A 13,674-nucleotide genomic window follows, 5' to 3' on the forward strand; every position below is an offset into this window, starting at 1 on the left:
GCAGGAGAAATAAATTCTGCTACAGAGAAGCATCTTAATGCTCTGCAGTGATTTTGATTCTGATGAACATGCTTATTTATCTCAGGCAGCTTTTAGGACTTGCCAATGGGGGCAAGAGACGGTTACAAGTACATTTAACGGCAACAGGTTTGCACATTAAATCTTTGTTTCAACATATATTCTGCACTAAAAATGTCCTGTTGTAATTTGATCTAGTTTACTTTTAAATCAGATTGAGAAACCGCACTTTCAGCAAGGAGGGTGTCCAGGTGGGCAGCTACTGCAGAGAAGCCATCACAAAACAGCTATTCTAGACTATTTCCCTGCACAATCAGGTCACTACATGCATGGCCAGTCTAGCAAAAAAAGAGTCATCCTGTTGTCTTCGAAGACACTAACTATTCAATGTGGCAGCTTGCTGGATCCAGGCAGCATGAATGGATCTGGTTTTGTAGCACGATGCCTCTGAATAAGACGTTGCTTCCATATTTTAAAGCTAGACCTTATTATTTTAAATTAATCTGTGGTGAAATCAAGGGAATCGTGCACCTCTCTGGCTTCCATGTGTGTGACTCTGCATGCTGACAACTTTGTGCTGCTCCAGCTCAAGAAAATGGCAAACCTCTGACTGGCCTACATGAGGCAGAACCACACTTTGTTTAGGCAGGACTGCCCCACCAGGCCACCTACTCTAGAGACATGGTTGTGACTCCTATTGAAGTCAAGAAGAAAGGAGACAAATTCCCCTTGTGTGTGCTGGCTGTAAGGGAAGTTTGCATGCTGGCGCCCCAGCACACAGTACGACCCTCTGGGAGGATGTACAATGCTGCTTACTTCAGGTTGAACTTTCTAAGCTGACCATTTCAGAGCCTCCCAGATCATTACTGCTGCAGTGATTTCTGTTGACTTTGACTGTGACTTCTTCCTATCACTGAGCAAAACAGTTCTGGTAAATGACTGTCAGAGGAGCGTGCTGTAGCCAGCAGCTTCCCCTAAAGACAGTCATAAAGTCTAAATATTGCTAGTGTTTAAATATATGGAAGCTGTGGTGGTTTTTTCCATGGATTACTTTCACATGTGAGCTTTTGGTAAGAAACTCTTCCACTGATCAAATACTGGTTGCTTTTTATTTTGTTTCTTTTAACTGACAATAGCATCATCCGATCCCACTCAAACAGGGAACCAAAATTGTGCTATTTACAGCACGAATTATTTCCATCCAATAGGTTTGACAAATCAGATGATTTAATTAGCCAGAGAGCAAATTAAGCATAATCCCATTATATGAATTTATTTTTATTCACAAGATTATCTTCCCTGGTCAAAGGAGTTTTAGAAAGAAAAGAAAGATACTTTTAACTGTACAATTACATAGCATAGATGTTTTAAATAAATATAATGGCAAGTGCTTTGCTTTCAGCATGGATCTTTTCTATGCTGTGTATGATGTCTTGCAAGACTGCCGCTGCCCCTTGCTTGGGCAGAGATTCACAGTTAAATGGCGATAAACGTGTCAAAAGGAATGAGGCAGGTTGTTAAACAGGGTGTGGGACAGCAAAGGATATTCAAAACATACTCGCAGTGTTTCCAGAAGTAATTGATTTAGACACTTCAAATGGCAATGTTGTTATGGAGGTTAATCAAGGGCAAGTTTGTGAAAATAACTTCCTAAAGCATGTTCTGACATACATAAAATGCAGCTTTTCATTCTACCAGCTGAAAGCTGCTTATCAGATTTCTTCTTCCAACCGAAAATCACCTCTAATCTCCATCAGCAAAGGGAGTTTTACTACAGAAGGATAGTTTTGGGGTTTTTTTTGTTTTACCTTTGTTTATTTTCTAGAAAGCAAAAAGCTGCTGGAATTGGAAGCTGAAAAATTCCTTCTTGAATATTGGTAGAGATTACTCTCCTCCTGCCCTCCCCCAATACACAGGGGTTTAAAAATTCATAGTATTTCAGTTAATATTACAATTTTGGTTTTGGAGTTGCTAGGCAACATCAAAAAAAAAAAATAAACGTCCCTGCTCTGAGCTCATACCTTCATTATTCTGCCGCTCTCACAGAATTTGTTACACAAGCCTTCCAGGGCTGAATCCTGCTACTGTTCAAGCAGCACCACCATTATTTGGTGTGCCGTAATGGAAATGTTTTTAACATCATACCTTGAAGATATTTGCAAGGATGTCTAACTGTTCTATTTGTTACCAGTGTCTGAGAAGCTCTGTAGTTTTTGCCATCTCTACTCATTTTTCCCCTTAAATCACCTGTCAAGTAAAGAACAAAAGAACAAGACAGTTTCATTATTTCATAATTTTAATTATGTCAGGGCAAAAGGCAGAGCACATTGTCCACAGAACTGCTTGCATTACTTCAGTTCCCTCAGCATTTCCTTCCAGAATGCCAGAACAGAAGAGATTTAGTAAAGGAAATGACTTCCATACATAATTACTGGTTAATAATTGTATTTCAAAAGGGAAAGCTTAGCTATGCTCACTAGACCACCATCCCTAGTTACTGGTGTACATGAAAGATATTACCTTTAATATTTACTTTATCACATTATTAACCACATTCAGTCAATTATTGACAAAATTGTTAGAACAAGTAACAAATAAAATCTCAAAGCAGTTCAAAACACTGCATGCCTTTTCCCTCAGTCAGCCTCACATCACACTCACATTCACTTTCTATTTTTCAAGCTGGAAGTGGAAGCAGATGCACTTAGATATGATCTGCCATCCCAAGGCCATAGGGAAAAGTTGTCCCAGCTCCTCCTCAGCCTCTTCCAGCTCCACCCAGACACTTCACACCCCTGCTCTATGCACTCCTGCATGTATTTCCACCAATTTCCAAGTCCTCTCCATCCCAAGCAGCTGCACAATAGCCTTTAAATCTCCACTTTTGAAATTTCCATGTCCACCTCTTCCCACCTTCTACTGCATGCCTTCTGTAGGTGGAGCTACAGGGCCATCTACATGATGCAGCATATAGACTGTTACTAAAACCTGTTCCCAGAAGCCACGCTATTTGTATCATCAGTGACATAATAGCAAAGTATTTGCATTTATCACTAAGTTTTGGCACCAACCTGATTCCTTGAACATCCTCTTAAGCTCCACCAGCACGCTATGCCATACCATACCTGCTTTACCAGAAATGCAACTCACATGGTATATGAGGTGGGCAGAGGATCAAACAATCTGTTCACATCACTTTCACATGTCTAAGTCACAACATCCATTTTAAAACCAACATACATATCAATAAACAAGCACAACTGCATCCTGTGATCCACTACACCTCTCCACAGGAACCATGATAACGAGAACATACCTCAGTGAGCTACACTGTGAAGCACTGGAGGAAGAGCTTCTTTTCCTTTCAATGCTGAGGTCTGTCTACTACTCTGCAATTATATCTGCACCTATTATGTAGATATCGTAAATGGTAAAAAGCTGGGTTTGGTAGCTGCCATTTCTATGGCAACATACAAAATATGAAATTCTTTTGAGAGCGGTTAGTTAAAAATCTGTATTCCTCGGTGTATTTAGTCTTTAAGAATAATTTAACCTGCACAGCTGAGATAGAAAAGGAAGTCAAAATCAAATTGTCAAGGCATCTGTAAAGTACAGAAATAGTGAGGCTATGAACTTTGTGAAAACTTGGATTTCTCCTTGCAATCTGCAAATACATGTCCATATTACCAGTGAATCTGAGCTAGAACCAAACGTTCTGGATCTGATTATATTAAATTCAAAGAGGCATGTACTAGTACCCAGTGTCTGATCAAGTAACAGACAGCAGAAGCTTTTGTTAAATGATTATTTTGTTACGCACTGTATGTCTGCAATTAGAAATTAACAGAATTCATAGCTAAAGGGAATGATTTTTACTTTTAAACTATGAAAACGTATGTCAGTCTTGTCTTCGGGTGGATTATCTTTGCTACCACACGAGAATCTTGAATCAGATTTTTACAAACCATGTTATTCACAAAACATGTGCAGTGAACTAGACAGTAAGTGAACAGAAACCTGCTTACATCTTCTGCCTGACAGTAGCTGTTGCTCTCTCCCTATGAACAAAAACCAAGCACCATTTCACCTCCATGAAATACAGCAAAACCATACTGCAGTCAAGTTTAAGTAGGCACTGATACTGTTTGTGCATTAAGTACACCCTCATAGCTTCTTTTGAACACAGAAAACACTATCTTCATTTTGCTGAGGAAAGAACATCAGGAAATTCTGGCTCCACAAAAATAAATAGAAATTTTACCGCCGAAGGCAGGACATCACCCTGAAAAAGCAAGTACCAGACTCTGAAATGTATTTAGAAATCTATTATGGCATTAAATGCAGTCAGAAAGCACTGACCAAGCACAGCAGAGTACATAAACTATTGTGCTTTACAAAGCTATAAAAAGAGCTCCCCAAGATACTCTTCTCTGTACTCTGCCATCACTTTACATTAATACATGGTTGAGATTTCAGGCACTGGGGAAACATCCTGCTCTGCAAAGAAGCTAGTAATTTAAAGACAACAAGGTCACGTCAAAGATGTACACCAAGCGTTTGGAGAGGAGGAAGAGCAGAAAAATGGTACTTCATTTACCCGTAGTGCACAAGAAATAACACATTTTAAGGAGGAGGAGCAAAGGAGTGTAGGTTTAACCCCTTCACTCCAGAGTCCTTTGCCCTGCAACGTAAAAATAGTGTTGAAAATATTTTCCTGTTATTGGTTGAAATTAATAAACTAGCAGATACATTGATACTGCCACTGAAGAATAAATCCCATTTCCATATTATGCATGCTGGAATATTTGGTAATATTTTAAAGTCCTTCATACAGCTCTAGATGTGGTTCTAGAAGTCTAGGTGCAATATAATGCCTCCGTATCATATGGGATGAAACTGAGGACCTAAAATGGAGAACTCTGGTCTTACAGGTTTACTCACTGAATCCAACGAAAAACAGACACCTTAACATAAAGCACAAGCCATTTAAGTGGGGGCTGAGGAGAATACAGCTAAACAAGTGCTGTGTTATTCAGTCCAGCTGGTGAGAGCTGGAAATGATACAGGAGGTACAAAGTTTCTTTCCTACTGGGATCTGTAGCATTCATTTCTGACTGAAGAGGACAAGGCTAGAAAGAAGTCTTGGACAGAAATCTGGTGTTCAAGAACAGAGAGATTAATTTCATTGCTGTAAATCCTGCTGACATCAAGGCAAACACAGAGGGAGGAAGTCATGATCCCAACCATCTGTTTATGGATAAAGAAGAAAAAAGTTTTCCATCCCTTCAGATTTTGAGAAAAAAAAAAAGACAACACTTGGGAAAGAAAAAAATCCAGCAACCCAGAAAACCACACTGAGCAATCCTGATTTATAAAAACAAGAACTCATATCTCTTCTTGTTCAAACCTTTAAGTGTGCACTACGAAATAAAACTATTCTCCTACAGTAGTGTGAAACACAAGAGATATGGATATGTCAACAGCAGGGAATGATTAAGATACATTTTAGAGTATGCACCTCCAGAACATCAATGCATCTGTGCTTACTATTACCAACACTAAGAAATGCTGCAGAGAAAAAGTGGTGGAGTGCATCTCCATGACAAGAACAAGGCTAGGCATATTCCTTTACCCTAAAACTTCTCCCAGGCACAGCTAGCTGCTCTTCATTTTATTAATTATTCAAAAAGGTATTACTGCTTTAATTTGCTTGCTGTGCACGTAGAGCAGTAAGTTTGTTTTGTAATGGAAAATCTCATTTGGAACAGCATAAAATAGATGTAGCAGATTGTCTTATTTTGATGTCAGCCTGCTTTTTCTGGCTGTGTGTTTCATCAGTGTCAATGGAACCACCCTCAGCCCTAAGTAGGCTATGCTGCTTCTCCCCCTTCTCTCAAGGACAGAAACTGTAGTCATGAAAATACAGACTGTTTACAGTAAACATCCTAAAAAGCCATTGATTTTTTTTGGCTGCTGTAATATGCTAATATGCCTAATTTCTGTAGAAACTACAAAAATCTCTACACTTCCAATCAGATGCCACTGGGTTTATATTAGTACATCATGAGATCAGCAAAACTTATGAGATTCTAGGTTTAAAACATATTTGTGGTATTTCTGTCCCTTCTCCACTTTCTCCTCTAAAAGTGAAAAGTAACTCTGCTTTTTAGAGCAGAAATTATACTTCATGCAGTAACGATGACAACTACATGGATTCTAAACAAAAACAATGGCTTGCACGAACAAACACTCACTGTACTCTAATATGCTAGAGAGAAGCACTGCACTATTGCATGGTAATACAGTCACAGTTCCCTATCTCTGGCATTTACTCAATTTTCAGATACAAGTGTGAAAATTTAATCCACTGAAAATCTATTAAGGATAGATTGCAACAGAACTATCACTGAAAAAAGCAGCTCCTGAAAGACAATTAGAATAATGAGGTTAGGTGTCCACTCCTGACAAGGCACAGATCTGGCAGTGCAAATGTGTTACTTTAACTTATTTGCCAGTTAAGTATTTCTCCAGCATGGAGCCATCCCAGCCATCATCCATCCTCCTCCCTTTGCAGTCCAAGCACAATAGGAATGGGGAATGACAGGGTAACACCGTGTTTACTTTACATATAGCTATTTTGACAGCCCTTAGAGTGCTCATGCAGCCTGCACAAATAAAATGGCTGCTCTACTTATTAAACTACTTTAATATAAATTGGTTGGGACATGGCCAAAATTCTACTAGAACTGGCATGATGCAGTCAGGGCTTAAATGCATCTTTGTTCAACATCTTTGGTTGCATGGAAAGATGCTTGCTTCAGCTGAAGTGTGAGCTGGAGCCTAAGCATATCATCTTCAATACCTTCCTCTCCATGGCTTCGTGAAGCTAAGTGGCCCAATAAAGACACATTTTGTTTAGAGGTCCTCAAGCCTTCCCTTTGCAATAACACAAGTGTCCAGCAGTTTGTCATGAATCAAACAAGGCTGGATTTGTCTCAAGATTGGAAGCCTCAAACCTGCAACACTAATTAACTAACCCGTATTGCTCTTTACTAATATATACTGCACACAAAAGGGTAACTAGCTCTTTATATGCAAGAGTAAAAATAATTTTCCATACTAAGAGCTTTTGTGGCCCCACGACACGGGCATGGAAATTCGGCCATAAATGAGAAAGCTCCATAATCAAAATCAGAACCATTTTACTGGAAGTGAGTAACTAGCAATGAAGCAGTCTGCAGCTATAACACAGCTGACAGGAAGGACTGGGGATGGACTGCTTTTTGTGGAGAAAGTAAACGTGAGTCAGTCTTCCCTGTCCTTTTCTGAACAAGGGAAAACAAAATAGTTTATAAATTCGCAAATTAAAATCAGTTTCAGGAAGAATGCAGTGAAACTTAGTGTGAGAGCACCACCAGAGAGGTGCCATTTCCACAGTTAAGGGAAACGCTGAATCCATTCATTGCACTCTTTTTTTCTATTACTCAATTTTATATCATATTCAAATTTATTCTTTATTAAATCCCACTGTTTTATGCTCTAATACAGCCAACTTCTGACAAAAGATTTATAGCATGCTGTTTGAAAATACATCACCTTTTTCAGTGAACAGAGGCAGGAAGGAAGCAAAAAATGTTTCCCCCTTCACCTCTCTCATCCTCCCTCCCCCCCCTTCCGCCAACACGCTGGTTTCATGCTTGTTCCTCTGCTTCTGGATGTGATCATACACTGGCTCAAAACATTTGCCTTGCAGGGACAAAAATCCCACCAATTGTCTACACAGACCCACATTTCTGGCTCCTTTTTCTTCTTCTCTTCTTCACAGCATCTATTTTTCTCACCTTCCATTCTTTTTTTCACTTCTTTTTCTTAACAACCATCTGGTGCATATTTCAGAAGACACAGTGCAATTAACTGAAGGGGAACCACCAGAAAAGACTTATGCACCCCTTAATCCTTTACACTTGGGAAGGTGTAAAGATGGCCAGCACACTATACCAGCTAGCAATGAAAAAACAAACAGAAATAGGGAACCTAAACCACATATTTATGGAAAATGTCCTGTTCACAATAGGAAACATTATCCTGAAGTGTAGAACACTGAGTGCATTTTGCAGCTCGCATTACTCACTCAGTCCTTTCAAAAATATTTTATTAATTTTGCTTGCCTTATTTTTTTTTAAATTTTAAATCATTTACATTACTTTCCTTCTTTAACGTAGTAGTCAATCTTAAAGTGATTTACAAAAGAAGTTGGTACTATGTTCCCTATCTGACAGGCAGGAAACTGAGCTACAGACAAGAGACAGACCAACGGTTAGATAGCTGGCTGCTGGCAAAGATAAGGCTAGTTTTCATTTCTCCAGGCTTCCAATTCAATGCTGCAGTAAATATGTCTTCCTGCTTCTCCGTCTGTGGGTGAAATCAAGTTCTTTCAAGATAGTTTTTACATGAAATATTTAATAATTGCAAAAATGGTGCATTTACAAAAAATTCTGTCTAGAAGTGGCACACAATGCTACTCAAATATATTTGCATATATACTATGTATTACTTGATGAATGAAACTCAGTCTTCTTTTAGACAGAAAACAGATTTCTGTATGCTTGTATGACCATACTATGTTAACATAATAAAAGCAGCAAGACATTTGTTTCAGGCGAATGAAGCCATCCAGGGAATCCCAATGAGATGTTACCTACCAAATTTTTGGTCAAACCTCCACGCTGGAACGTGTGCATTGTGCTTCAGGTTGCTGTTTGTTGGCAGAGGCACTGTTACGTAGATGGGGCCATTCACAGGGATTGGAGTCCCATCGCTGTTGAGGAGATGAACGCTGACTGCAGTGACAGGGGTGAGGTCATATCTAGTGCTGTTTCCTACCAAGAGAATGAATGAATATTGTGACCATAGAATTTCCTAGAATTTACACCCATGGTGTCCAAAATGGCAGTACTACACCAGCATATTTCCTCTAGGGACTGTGGAAGTAATCCTCCCCACCTTACAAAATTCATAACACAAATATCCATGCTTCTGTATTTTTCACTTAATTTTGGAAAATTATGAAGAAAACTACAATGAAAAGATCTCCTGCATGTATTTTAATTCATCATATATGAGTATTACAGTGACAATCATGGCAAAAAAAATTAATCTCACAAGCCTTTACTATAGCCTCACATGCCCATATTATAACTAACAGACAGCCAAGCATGCAGTGAAACTACAATGATGATCAGGCATATGTTTAAGAATGCCAGGACGGGTTTCCTTTGGCCTTTCACTGAAACAAACCAAGCTATAAAGGGATTATTAGGATAGACAGCGTTAGCTTCTTGTCTATGTAATGTAATAATAATTACTCTTTATGTTTAAACTGCATGCCAATGGATGTTACTTCATGACAACACTACTTAAAAAAGCGTTATAAACCTTCAGCCGTTTAACCAAATTAATCAATGACAGGGAAAAATACCATATATACACACACACGCGCGTATTCGGGGTATATACATATACGTATTCAGAGGAGAAAAGCTTGAAGTTTAAAACCAAAGAGAACTGAAACTTTAAGCAACAGTGGTGGTAGTAGTTTAAATCTGAAGAGATGGAGCTTCCAGTTTTACGTGTCCCTAGCGCTGCCAAGAGCAGCAGTCCTGCAACCTCCTTCGTACTAATCTGGGGTTGTGCAGCTGGTCATCCTGCTGTGGGGTTAATGTGACATAAGTAGCAGGGCTGCCTGGCTGGCAGAGCACGGGGTACTGTCCTTCCTGCGATCCTGGTTCCTTATATCAGCATAAACTGCCTGTAAAAGCACATTCACACCCTGCGGTGGTACACTACCTGCAACACTGAGACACACAGTATCCTCAGGAACATGCATTATCTCAGTGACTGGTCATTAGGATGAGTACATTTGAGAGAATGAAGGGAAAGCATTAAGACCTTTATGACTTCTCCTAACAGTGAGTTAGCCTCAAGGAATGGCTTTTAAATTTGGTATCTCTGAGTAACAGCTCACCAAAGACATCACCAGGAAAAGGGTGGGTAAGTGGTGGGAAAGTGGCAAAGGGAAAGGAAAAAGACAAAACTCTTCAGAATTTTCAAATTCTTTGGATTTTGCACGAGTTGCCAAACTAAAGACATGGAAAATAACCAGCATGTGGCTTATTTACTACAGCATCTACTCTGACGCACATTTCCCCCAGATTCCAAGGCAAGTGTCACTGCTGCACAGCTGACACACAAGAGGCATGCACGCTGCTTTGATCTACTGTAAACAGCAGGGCAGAAGCATATCTTCCAGAGGAATTAAAGTGCTGAGAAAACAAGCACTCTGAAGATGACCATGTAAGAAAGCCACAGAGCTAACAGAGAAAAAAACGGAAAAAATAAGGTTTGGAAATTCAGTTAAGGTGTAGGGGAAGGCTGCCAGCCTACCCAAGCATTTGTAGATTACAGGTTCCAATGGTGCACAATATCATCCCCTTACAGCCTTAGAATATAAAATAGAAATACAGCAGGGAACTGGTGGCGGAAAAGTTGTTCCTTTATTTCCGATTGTCCAATCCACTGCTTCTGTCATGCACCTATAACTTATGTCAGATTGATGCTTGTCCCCAGGTCACTGGACTTGAGCCACTAAGTTTCTCAGGCTGTATCAGAGAAATAAATTCCTGGTACTTAATATCATAACCTGACTAAGTTCTGGCATATATAAATTCCTAATGACAAAAGGTACAACTTCAGATCTTAGTTATCTGAACTAAGATTAATATTTAAGATTAAATTATATATTTTACTTATTTTTAGATATCAAATGTCTTGAATTTCTCTTTCATTACTGTCTTGATAAAGCATATCTGCCTAATATCTGCCAATATGAGTTTTCATCCCCAGAAAAAGCATTCTGACTTTGCACCTTTTTTACTTAAGATGTACTGACTTTGCTCTGTGTTGTCTTGTACTGATGCTTTGCTCAGTGCTGGGTTGAACAAGTTATATTAGAAAACGGAAGAAATTTCTGAAATCCACTGACCTCAACAAGAAGAAATAATCCTTCAGTTTTCCACCTTGCACAGTATGTAAATGCTCATTAAAAAGATAAATCTTTGTCTTTTCTGCTGCAAAGGTAAATTAAAATCAATGCTTATGAAATTCTCATATGCGATAAAAATGATGAGCACATGCACAGATTAAATGGGAATGGAGTTCAACAAATGTCAGCTTTCATTTCTTTCTTGTCATTTTTGACTTCTGGTGACCTGCAAAGAGCTCTAAAAATAATCAGAGGAAAATCCACTGTGATTTTGACTTGACTTTTTATAGAACAGCCTACAAACACAGCAGGAGTAATGGTTATTAGCCAGCTTTGTCCATTGCTGCAGCTGATGGCAAGTTTTATTTACCTTAGTTAAAAGGACAAGATATTGTGAAACCAATCTGTCCAACTGGTGATTAATACAAACAATAAGCTAATACTATACAGGCTTGTCACTACGTGCAGCTAAATTCTCGAAATTTTTATGTCTGGAACATGCTGATTCATGCAATTAATTTTCACTGCTCCATATTCAACACCCAGTTGGGATTTAGTGGAAACTGTTGAACTCATAGATAATAGGTTTTAGTTAAAACAACTGTAAAGTCACTCTGGATGAATACTAGTCAGAGAACTGAGCTCACTGAAACAAATGGGAGGACCTCTCCAAAACTCTACAGACATGCAGAACCGTGAAAGAACAGAGGAGTAACTGGGTGGGGAAGAGAGCTGAGAGACAGGGGAGACGGAGCAGTGTTCAGGAAAACTCCAAAACTTCCTGTGCATGTAAATGCTAAGTTTTTTTAGAATTCTAAAAGTTTTCCATATTTTCCTTTTGAGAAGAGAAATATTCAAATTACCCCAGCAAGTGGTGATTTCATTTTTTACTTCTTCAAAAGCTTGTCAGGTGAAATCTTCACCAAGTCACTTGGAGATGAAGGAAAGCAAGTCAACCCAAGTTCAGGATTTTAAAGTTTCATCTTCCCACAGGAGGAGAAACTTCTAATAAAAATGGAGAACATTTCACCTATACTACAGTGCATATACAAATATATTGTATTTGTAGTCTGTATTATATCATACTGAATACTAATACTACAGCATTCAGAAAACATGGCTCTTCACAGTCTCCTAAACCCCATCTGCCAGTCATTTTGGTCTTTTGTGACATACTTTTACTTGAAGGCTAGTAGCAGTCAAATCCAGGGCCTCATGCTCAAGTAGAAAAGTTTCTGTTATGCAAGCAAACACAACACTAAGAATCCAAGGGTGCGTTCACTTGTTTTGTAGGAGGCAAAACAGGAGAAAGATGATATCCTGCCTATCTGGGGGTGTTCAAGGCCAGGTTGGACAGAGCCTTGGTTGACACGGTTTAGTGTGAGGTGTCCCTGCCCATGGCAGGGGGGTTGGAACTAGATGATCTTCAGGTCCTTTCCAACCCTAACTATTCTATGATTCTATGTAATTCTCAGGGGAATGATCATCTGAAAACTTGGCAAGACCTGTTTTCACTAAATAAATGCAAGGGTGGGAAGTTGGGTTGCTGAGTACTAAGGAAAGACTTGGGAAAGAGGAATCCCACACACATTGTTAACACTTTGTTCAGTGGGTTTAGAGATAAAAAGAAAGGAGATGAGGAAAGAGACAGACAAATGAGATCAAATGCATTCCTCCATTTTAAAAAAGAGATAAAGAGATATTTGATCATGTCTGAGTATGAAGAGCCAGATAAGACTGACGGTTGAAGATGAGAATAGGGAAATAACAGAGAGAGAGAATGAGATAGGATGAGATGTCCTCCTGGAGCAGACAGAAGTATTGGAGTAAGGTAGCAGACATTCCTAATCATAATAGAAAAGGAGATATTCAGAATTGTACAAATGGAATTTTATTTTGCCTTTTTTTCTTTTCTTTTCTTTTTTTTTTTTTAGGGAAAAGATAGCAAGCTCAGTATATACACACACGACCTAGCATTCAAAGTCACCTAGATCAACACATCACAAGTAAACGCATCCTGAGAAACAGCAGGGAGAGACCTCAAGGGTTTATTCAGCCTGCTTCAAAGCAGGCTCTTTACACCTATGCCATCCTCACAGGTGATTGCCTAACTCTGTCCAACACCCTCAAGCAATTGATTCTAAAGCTTAAACTATTCTCACCATAGCAAGGTTTTCCTCATAAATAGTCTGAATCTCTCTTGCTGCACTGCAAGTCCACTGTTGCTTTCTACATCAATAGGAACATAGAGAAAACATTCTCCTTTTCCCAGCAGCATTTTATGAATTTAAAGAGTTCTGTTCCCAATTCTTCTATTTCTCTAGCCTACACAACACCAACTATTTCAATTAAGAGTAAAAGAGAAGTGGAAGAAGATTAACAGGCAGTCGCAGTCATAAAAACGTATTGCAGCTTTGAACTGAACAGTGGTTGTATTTCTACTATGAATTTTCATTGTTTTCCCTTTGGTGCTAGATGAATTTGCGCATTTTTGGTTGAAGCTAGATTCAAAAGTATTAACCAAGCCATTGAAACAACTTTTAGCTGAAACAACAGAGTATTGAATCCCTGATATACAGGCATTTTATTTATTTTTAGGAAAAAAATGAACAAGA

The 13,674-nt window shown here is 38.9% G+C and overlaps 1 protein-coding gene across 1 annotated transcript in view; it reads right to left on the reverse strand.

Annotated features, from left to right (window-relative positions):
• Positions 1-13,674, reverse strand: part of FAM171A1 (family with sequence similarity 171 member A1) — a gene marked incomplete at its 5' end in the record, with an annotated part of 91,866 nt that overhangs the window by 11,651 nt on the left and 66,541 nt on the right. Inside the window, one exon of the mRNA XM_080610658.1 lies at positions 8,721-8,897. Within this exon, the coding sequence (XP_080466784.1) occupies positions 8,721-8,897 (177 nt within the window). The remainder of the gene's footprint in view (positions 1-8,720; positions 8,898-13,674) is intronic.

The sequence above is a fragment of the Psittacula echo genome, assembly GCF_963264785.1.
Source record: "Psittacula echo genome assembly, chromosome: 2".
NCBI classification, from domain to species: Eukaryota; Metazoa; Chordata; class Aves; order Psittaciformes; family Psittacidae; genus Psittacula; species Psittacula echo.